At 51.4% G+C, this 9,891-nt stretch overlaps 1 protein-coding gene across 1 annotated transcript; it reads right to left on the reverse strand.

Annotated features, from left to right (window-relative positions):
- Positions 1–1,574: 1,574 nt before the first annotated feature.
- On the reverse strand, positions 1,575–9,461 carry mtmr11 (myotubularin related protein 11; the record flags this gene model as incomplete). The annotated part of the gene is given in 10 exon segments (XM_080493709.1): positions 1,575–2,099; positions 2,299–2,616; positions 3,656–3,725; positions 3,727–3,872; positions 4,276–4,446; positions 4,729–4,901; positions 5,509–5,579; positions 6,680–6,758; positions 8,974–9,101; positions 9,373–9,461. Coding segments are annotated over 10 exon segments (1,644 nt in total), but the record flags the coding sequence as incomplete, so codon positions are not given.
- Positions 9,462–9,891: the final 430 nt, after the last annotated feature.

Raw genomic sequence — 9,891 nt, forward strand, 5'->3', positions numbered from 1 at the left:
AGATTTATTAAAAAAAAGATCAAGTTTGTGAGCCGTGCACAAGAAGCTTTCACTTTGTGGAATCCAAGCTGTGCTGCTGCCTTCTATCAATATTCTCTCCAATATAACTCAGAAAAATACTTTCAAAACAACAAACGCTGTGCGTGACACGTAAACACGAGGCATTGCAGTACACATCCATATTAATTATGATAATTATTTCTTAATCAGTAAGAAACACCGCCAAAATAAAGTGATTAAAGTGATTTAAGAGCTTTTATTGTGAAAACAGAGCTGATTGCCAGACAAACTTTCAAATTAATTGAGTCAAAACGTGATAATTAAAAAACATTTTATCTACATCTGGCAAATCTCTGGACCTTCAAACAAAAACTGATGAAGCCGAGGAGCCAGAGGTCAACCTCCGTCCAGAGGTCGACCTCCGCCCAGAGGTCAACCTCCGTCCAGAGGTCAACCTCCGCCCAGAGGTCAACCTCCGTCACCTCTGGACGGAGGTTCTATGAAAGACGTGGACACTTCAGCAGCACATCTGGAGCAGCGGAGCCTCCTGGTGAAGAACTCCTGGTTGGACGAGGAGGAGAAGGAGGAGGAACAGGTGGAGGAACAGGTGGAGGAGGAGGAGGAGGAGGAACAGGTGGAGGGAGAGGAGGAGGAGCAGAAGGGAGGAGGAGGAACAGGAGGAGGAGGGAGGAGGAGGAGGAGGAACAGGAAGAGGAGGAGGAGGAACAGGAGGAGGAACAGGTGGAGGGAGAGGAGGAGGAAGGAGGAGGAGCAGGAGGAGCAGGAGGGAGGGAGAGCAGGAAGAGGAGGAGGAACAGGTGGAGGGAGAGGAGGACCAGGAGGAGGCACAGGTGGAGGAACAGGTGGAGGGAGAGGAGGACCAGGAGGAGGCACAGGTGGAGGAACAGGTGGAGGGAGAGGAGGAGGAGGACCAGGAGGAGGCACAGGTGGAGGAACAGGTGGAGGGCGAGGAGGAGGAGCAGAAGGGAGGAGGAGCAGAAGGGAGGAGGAGGAACAGGAGGAGGGAGAGGAGGACCAGGAGGGAGGCACAGGTGGAGGAACAGGTGGGGGAGAGGAAGAGGAAGGAGCAGGAACAGGAGGAGGAGCAGGAGGAGGAGGAGGCAATAATCTGATGAAAAGAAACCTGAACCCCCCTGACCCCTCCGAAACCCTCCAGAACTCCCCTGAACCACCCAGAACCCTCTGGAACCCCCCCGACTAAAAGGTTCTTCTATTTGGGAATACAAGGAAAATCATGAGAACGCTTGTATTATTATTTATTTCTTTTTATCAAGACTTCAGGAGGTTCTCGACGATGTTTTTCTCCGGAGCGCTCAGACGTTTTTTAATCAAATATACAAAAGCCGCTTCAGTTCTGAAGTTCCACCAATCGACTGGCAGGGGGTCATGTGTCTCTCAGGTCCTCATACCGAGGAGGAGGAGCTAGGAGGAGGAGCTGCAGCTAGGAGGCGGAGCTAAGAGGAGGAGGCGGAGCTAAGAGGCGGAGCTAGGAGGAGGAGGCGGAGCTAAGAGGCGGCGCTAGGAGGAGGAGGTGGAGCTAACAGGACAAGCTGGAGATAGGAGGCGGAGCTAAGAGGAGGAGTTAGGAGGCGGAGCTAGGAGGAGGAGCTAAGAGGAGGAGCTAGGAGGCGGAGCTAGGAGGAGGAGCTAAGAGGAGGAGTTGGAGCTAGGAGGCGGAGCTAGGAGGGAGGTGACGGCCTGTTGCTCTTGGGCACTTTGGCAGTACTGGCAGCAGTGTGGGAGCGCTGATCGGACCCAAACAGGAAGGTGTGCTTGTTGCGGGCGGCGTCTCTGGACGTCGTGGCGGGGGCTGTTGAGTTGCCTCTGCAGGGCAGGTGGTGGTTGGTGGAGACGGGCGGGGGCGCTGTAGCTCTGGGCGCTCTGGCTGCCGGGAACAGGAAGGTGGCGTTGTTGGAGTTCTGGTTCAGGTTGGCGTTGGTGTTGGTGTTCCGGGGCTCGGGGGAGGGGGGGTCCACTCCGGGGGAACCTTGAACCAGCCTCTCCTGGAGCTGCTGCACCTCCCGGGCCAGACGCTCCACCGGGTGGGCGTGGTGAGAGGAGACGGGGTGGGAGAACGCCTGCAGGGGGGAAACCGTCCAATCAGAACTGCTCCACCGTCTTTCAACCTCTCACTCTCTCACACACACACACACACACACACACACACACGCACGCACACACACACTTCTTAACATCCGATCAATCAGAACTAAAAACAAAAGTGAGTGATACTCCAGAAAATACAGTAAGTATGTTTGTGTGAAGTTGTCCTCAGACCTGTGCGTGCAGCGCCCCCCGGAGGTAGCAGTCCCTCCACAGACCCACGCATGGCCCCATGAGGAGGGGAAGCAGGGGCTCGTAGGGGTCCAGGGGTCCCGGCGGTCCTGACGTGGAGGAGGGACTCTGGGGGAACTCAGCCAGGGCCCAGGCCTTCAGCAGTCGCTCCAGGCCCGGCACATTCTCTGAGGACAGCGCCCTCCGGTGGCTCTTCCTGTAGAGGGCGGCGCCGCCGCCGCGCCAGGGGGGCAGGTTAGCGGGGCAGGAGAAGGTTCCCCGGGAGAGCAGGAACACCGAGCCGGGGATGGAGTCCGTCAGCTGGAACAACAGGTTGACAACGTTTCTATAACAACCGCAGCCCATACTGACTGTTACTGTCCAGTAACTGATTACTGTGAGCTGAGTAACTAAGTTACAGTAACATCCCAATTATAGAGCATCTTCCTCTTCTAACATCCAGAATGTAGAGCATCTTCCTCCGCTAATCTCTAGATTATAGAGCATCATCCTCCTCTAACCTCCCGATTATAGAGCATCTTCCTCCTCTAACATCCAGATTGTAGAGCATCTTCCTCCTTTAACATCAGATTAAAGGCATTCTTCTCTATAATCAGTAGGAGTGGCCTACCGTGAGGGGGCGTGGCCTGTTAGGAGGGAAGAGTGGTCTACCGTGAGGGGGCGTGGCCTGTTAGGAGGGAAGAGTGGTCTACCGTGAGGGGGCGTGGCCTGTTAGGAGGGAAGAGTGGTCTACCGTGAGGGGGCGTGGCCCGTGAGTTGGACAGCTTCTTTACGGACGATGAATTTTTTCGGCAGCTGGCTGACGTCACCATCGGACTCTTTTTCTCGTTCTGATTGGTTCTGATGGGTTCTGATGGGTTCTAATTGGAGTCTGCAGGCGCCTTCACTAACTCAGCCTTGATAGTCTCCACTGTACCTCTGACCAGGAAACAGTGACATTTAAAGTGACCAATCAGAAGGAGGGGGAGGCCGTCTATGCAATGCCCGCCCCCAAAGTGCCAAACTCAACATCAGTGTGCAGAGAAAGTGGGCCAACTGTGAGATTACAGTATTTATACGCTTATCTGTCTATTATATTTATTTTAGTTTTATTATTATTATTTTTAGGCGTACTGGAGTCTCAGGGTGGAACCGACGGAACAGGAGAACATCATGTGACTATTCTGCTGATCACCACTGGAGGGGGCAGTGGAGCTCTCATATATCATCACACACCAGGGATGAAGTCTGCGTGTGTGTGTGTGTGTGTGTGTGTGTGTGTGTGTGTGTGTGTGTGTGTGTGTGTGTGTGTGTGTGTGTGTGTGTGTGTGTGTGTGTGTGTGTGTGTGATCTGACCCACCTGGTGTGTGTCGTGGTGTGTGTTGAGGTTCCCGTTGAGCAGCGGCTGCAGTGGGGGGGGTCGGAGGGAGGGGCTGGGTGAAGCGGTCCTGGGAGTCCTTGTTGTGCTGCAGGGTCCAGTCCCACACGGGGGGCAGGGGGGGGTCTGACGGGTCCGACGAGTCCGGGTGCAGGGCGTCCCTCCAACCGTTCACTGGGGTGTAGGACTGTCCCACGTTCTGGACAGGGTGAGACGGACAAGGTGAGACAGACGGGGTGAGACGGACACGGTGAGAGTGTGAGACGTGGTGAGACAGGGTGATATGGACCGTCCTGTGCAGCTGACCATGTGGTGAGAATATCTTTGTTTAATAAATAATTCTCTTCATTCTTAAGCCAGACAGAGATTAGGAAGCAGCAGAATCATGAGATTATAGATCCAATGAGTGGAACCGTATGAAGCTCAAACCATGACGTGGCTCCTCCCCTCTCCACCTGCTGCTGACGATGCCATCATATGATACGAAGTATCAGAGAGCCTTCATGAGTACTCAGTGCAGTATCGGACCAATACCAGTACCAGTACCAGTACCAGTACCGGTGGGTCCATAATATACAAGCATGTGTGTGTCACTGCCATACCTGCGTTGGCTTGCAGCGCTCCCGCTGGCAGTTTGCCAGGAAGGTGGAGAAGAGCGGCAGCTGGACGGCGTCGTGCAGCGCCAACAGGAAGTCGTCTGTCAGCTGGAAGTGAGACGGAAACTGGGACCAGAGCTGCCAGACGCAGTCCAGGAAGAGCAGGAAGACCGGGGCCTGGGGGGGCAGTAATCTCATTACATTCACATGGCGAGGGATTACAAGTCACCAGACCAACAACACCATGGAGGGAGTGACCTGCTGCTTCACACTGTCACTTTATCAATGAATGCTAGGAACAGCTGATCAAGTAGTAGAAGCTGTCGTCATGGTAACAGGAGGATCAGTGGGAGGTACTTGGTGGAGTTATGGGCAGCAGGTAGTAGTGTGCATGCTAGTCCTGGTCGTTGTCATGGTGACAGTGGTTGTTAGCAGGTATTTAGCAGTGTACAGCCTCACCTCCTCCTTGTCGTTGTCACGGTGATAGTTGAAGCGGCTGTAGAAGCGATGGCCGCTCGTCACCCAGTCCTTCTGCACCAAACTCTGGAAGCCCGACTGGGTCCGGCAGTGAGGGTCACACATCACCTGGACCAGACTGGACACCAGGCAGCCCAGGTCCCGGTCCTCCGCCTCTGCAACACACACACACACACACACACACACACACACACACACACACACACACACACACACACACACACACACACACACACACACACACACACACACACACACACACACACACACACACACACACACACACACACACACACACACACACACACACACACACACACACACACACACACACACACACACACACACACACACACACACACACACACAGGTTACAGATTAACTCCACTGCTGCGTCTCATTCTGAGAGTCATGAGGTTTTTTTCTCCTCCAGATTCCTAAGTTCCTAAGTTCCTAGGTTCCTCGGTTCCTCGGTTCCTTGGTTCTTGGCTTCCTCAGTTCCTCAGGTCCAGTGAGTCCAGCCGGTTGGTCACCAACTTCACCTTTGATTTCACTTTGTGTTTGAGTGTCAGTGTGTGTGTGTAGTGTGTGGTGTGTGAAGTAGTGATGTGCGTGTAGTGTGTGTAGTGTGTGTGAGTGTGTATGTGTGGCATCCTTGGGTGTGTTGCACTGAGCTCAGTGGCGCCCCCATGTGGCCCGGTGTGGTGAAACGTGAATAGTGAAAGAGGGACCATGGAGCTGGAGGCAGGTCATACGACTCACCTTGCAGGGCCACGGTCAGGTGAGCTCCCCGCAGCAGACAGGCCACCTCGGAGGCTTTCCTCAGACAGGCCCTGCACACATCAGGAGGAGGGTTACAACCAGGCACGGCTCACACACGACCGCTCAGTTACAGTTACAGTTACAGTTACATATGGCCCTATTATGCTGATCATCAGGACGACAGCTGGCTGACTCCTCTGCATGTCGCTATGGAAACATGAAGTCATTCACTGGTTGGAGAAAACATGGAGATGTTTCATTCTCCGGGCCAGAGGCTGAAGTGTGGACCTGCACCTTACAGTCGTCCAGGCCCCGTTTCCACGGTAACGCTTCAAGTCAAAACAGTCCAGTTGGTGTTTTCATTTGAGAAAAACTTTGGCAGTGAAACAGAAACATTCTGAGAAGGGTGTAGTTTTCACGTTGGTCCACTAGAGGGTGCTGTTGTTAGTTTCAGTACTGAAAGCGCACACAGACAGACAGACAGACAGACAGACAGACAGACAGACAGACAGACAGACAGACAGACAGACAGACAGACAGACAGACAGACAGACACACACACACACACACACACACACACCAATGAGCTCTAAACATTAACAGGAGGAGAACACAGACATTCTAGTGGACAGACCATCAAGTTAGATTGTTATTATGGTGACTGTCAAAATAAAAGTACCAAGTGAAGTAGAATATAGATGGGGAGTCACGACCCCACAGAGGAAACTTTGCTCTGATTGGACAGCTGCTCTGGGCTCCATGGAGCTGGAGTCGGAGAGTGTCTCCAGTGACTCTGAGCTCCGTTGTTGAGTCAGTTGTGTCAAACACTATGAAAGTTTTCCGTTTTCACTTGAAAATGTTGCCGTGGAAACGGGTCCCGAGTCTTATTTCACTGTACTTCAGCTGAACGAGCCACGATGGCGCCACCTGCAGTCAGTTATGAGGAAGTGTAGGCCTTCAGTTGGTGTCTGAATCTGAGTGTTTTACACTGATGGAGCCCAAACCGCCCATTTGACCTCTGACCTCTCTGCTCAGCTGTGACGTGTTAAAGAGGTTTTTTTATTATTGATAAAACATCCTTGAAGTGAGGCGGTCTGCCGTCGTTCTTCCAGACAGTGATGTTTGTCCAGAGACCCTTCAGCACCAGAACGGCCAATCAGAGCAGGTCTACCTGCTGTAATCCAGCCAATGGGTGCTTTCCAGTGTGGAGAGCCATTTATCGTCGGGGACGGACACCGATGTGGAGATATCTGCAAGACAAAACATGAGCGTGAGAATCTGGGATGATCAGATCATGTAGACCAGGGGTGTCCAACCCTGGTCCTCCAGGTCCCCTGTCCTGCAGGTTTAGCTCCTCCCACTTCCAGCACACCTGATTTCAATCAGGGGCTTGTTATTGGGCTTTTTCACAACCTTGGCGATGACATCATCATTAGATTCAGGTAAGCTGAAGCAGGGAGGAGCTAAAACCTCCAGGACCGGGGGTCCTCCAGGACCCCTGATGTAGACCATCCAGGAAGCAGAGCTCCGTCCCAAATACTGGTTTTGTTTCACTTCCTGCCGTTTGTACAAAAGCGCTCCTCCCCCGTCTACAATCCTCAGAACCTCATCTGGAGCCTCGCTGAGGTGACGACCATGGAACCCGACAGAACGTTTGTCCTGAGAAATCCTGCAACTGCCAAACTCAAAACACTGAGCCGGCATCTTTGTGTGTGTTCAGTGTGTTCAGTGTGTGTTCAGTGTGTTCAGTGTGTGTTCAGTGTGTGTTCAGTGTGTGTTCAGTGTGTTCAGTGTGTGTTCAGTGTGTGTTCAGTGTGTTCAGTGTGTGTTCAGTGTGTGTTCAGTGTGTGTTGAGTGTGTTCAGTGTGTGTTCAGTGTGTGTTCAGTGTGTTCAGTGTGTGTTCAGTGTGTGTTCAGTGTGTGTTGAGTGTGTTCAGTGTGTGTTGAGTGTGTTCAGTGTGTGTTCAGTGTGTTCAGTGTGTGTTCAGTGTGTGTTCAGTGTGTGTTCAGTGTGTGTTCAGTGTGTGTTCAGTGTGTTCAGTGTGTGTTCAGTGTGTTCAGTGTGTGTTCAGTGTGTGTTGAGTGTGTTCGGTGTGTTCGGTGTGTTCAGTGTGTGTTCAGTGTGTGTTCAGTGTGTTCAGTGTGTGTTGAGTGTGTTCAGTGTGTGTTCAGTGTGTGTTGAGTGTGTTCAGTGTGTGTTCAGTGTGTTCAGTGTGTGTTCAGTGTGTTCGGTGTGTTCAGTGTGTTCAGTGTGTGTTGTGTGTGTTCAGTGTGTTCAGTGTGTGTGCAGTGTGTTCAGTGTGTGTTCAGTGTGTGTGCAGTGTGTTCAGTGTGTGTGCAGTGTGTTCAGTGTGTGTGCAGTGTGTTCAGTGTGTGCAGTGTGTTCAGTGTGTGTGCAGTGTGTTCAGTGTGTGTGCAGTGTGTTCAGTGTGTGTTCAGTGTGTGTTCAGTGTGTGTTCAGTGTGTGTGCAGTGTGTGTGCAGTGTGTGTTCAGTGTGTGTTCAGTGTGTGTTCAGTGTGTGTTCAGTGCGTGCAGTGTGTTCAGTGTGTGTTCAGTGTGTGTTGAGTGTGTTCAGTGTGTGTTCAGTGTGTGTTGAGTGTGTTCAGTGTGTGTTCAGTGTGTGTTCGGTGTGTGTTCAGTGTGTGTGCAGTGTGTTCAGTGTGTGTGCAGTGTGTTCAGTGTGTGTGCAGTGTGTTCAGTGTGTGTGCAGTGTGTGTTCAGTGTGTGCAGTGTGTTCAGTGTGTGTGCAGTGTGTTCAGTGTGTGTGCAGTGTGTTCAGTGTGTGTTCAGTGTGTGTTCAGTGTGTGTTCAGTGTGTTCAGTGTGTGTTGAGTGTGTTCAGTGTGTGTTCAGTGTGTGTTGAGTGTGTTCAGTGTGTGTTCAGTGTGTGTTGTGTGTGTTCAGTGTGTTCAGTGTGTGTGCAGTGTGTTCAGTGTGTGTTCAGTGTGTGTGCAGTGTGTTCAGTGTGTGTGCAGTGTGTTCAGTGTGTGTGCAGTGTGTTCAGTGTGTGTGCAGTGTGTGTTCAGTGTGTGCAGTGTGTTCAGTGTGTGTGCAGTGTGTTCAGTGTGTGTGCAGTGTGTTCAGTGTGTGTTCAGTGTGTGTTCAGTGTGTGTGCAGTGTGTGTTCAGTGTGTGTTCAGTGTGTGTTCAGTGTGTGTTCAGTGTGTGTTCAGTGCGTGCAGTGTGTTCAGTGTGTGTTGAGTGTGTGTTCAGTGTGTGTTGAGTGTGTTCAGTGTGTGTTCAGTGTGTGTTGAGTGTGTTCAGTGTGTGTTCAGTGTGTTCAGTGTGTTCAGTGTGTGTTCAGTGTGTGTTCAGTGTGTGTTCAGTGTGTGTTGAGTGTGTTCAGTGTGTGTTGTGTGTGTTCGGTGTGTTCAGTGTGTTCAGTGTGTGTTGTGTGTGTGTTGTGTGTGTTCGGTGTGTTCAGTGTGTTCAGTGTGTGTTGTGTGTGTTCAGTGTGTTTCCTCACCTCCCAGACAGAGGGCGCGCAGGCGGCTGTGAGCCAGCTGGATGTCTGGAGGCGACGGCAGCTCCTCTCCGAGCTCCACCACCACACACTGTGAGGACTGGCAGCCGAACAGAACCATCTCCAGGTTCCTGCACACACACACACACACACACACACACACACACACACACACACACACACACACACACACACACACACACACACACACACACACACACACACACACACACACACACACACACACACACACACACACACACACACACACACACACCAGGCTCAGCCCGACCGTCTGCACACACACACACACACACACACACACACACACACACACACACACACACACACACACACACACACACACACACACACACACACACACACACACACACACCCTACCTGACGTCGTCCTTCTCATGGTAGATGTTGTTCTGGAAACTCGCCATCCTCAGCAGGTCGCTGCCTCTCGGGTGTCTCCAACACCAACGCTGCAGGAACCAGAGAACACTTCACTTTCAAACCTCTGATTACTCTGATTACTCTGATTACTCTGAACACTCCACAGATCAGGAGAAGATCCTGCTGGATTAACTCCACTTCATAACAAATAGTTTATATAAATGACAAATACAGAAAATAAAAGTTCAGTGTAAGAAAAACTGTTTGAATGATGCAAATCATTAACTTTACTTGCTGTAATCCCACGACAAAGTAGTAATGGATTACTATTCTGTAATCAATAACTTATTGTACCTGAAGCTCATTGCTGTTGTCTCTCTGAACTTCACCGTGAGCTTTAGCAATATTAACAAACCTCTATTTTTACATCTTCTTCCACTACTATCAGATTCTCAAGCATCTTAATCCCACTGACACCAGATTATACAGATTACAGATAATTTGTCATTTACAGATGAG

Source organism: Lipophrys pholis (assembly GCF_963383615.2).
Source record: "Lipophrys pholis genome assembly, contig: SCAFFOLD_802, whole genome shotgun sequence".
In the NCBI taxonomy this organism is placed as follows: Eukaryota; Metazoa; Chordata; class Actinopteri; order Blenniiformes; family Blenniidae; genus Lipophrys; species Lipophrys pholis.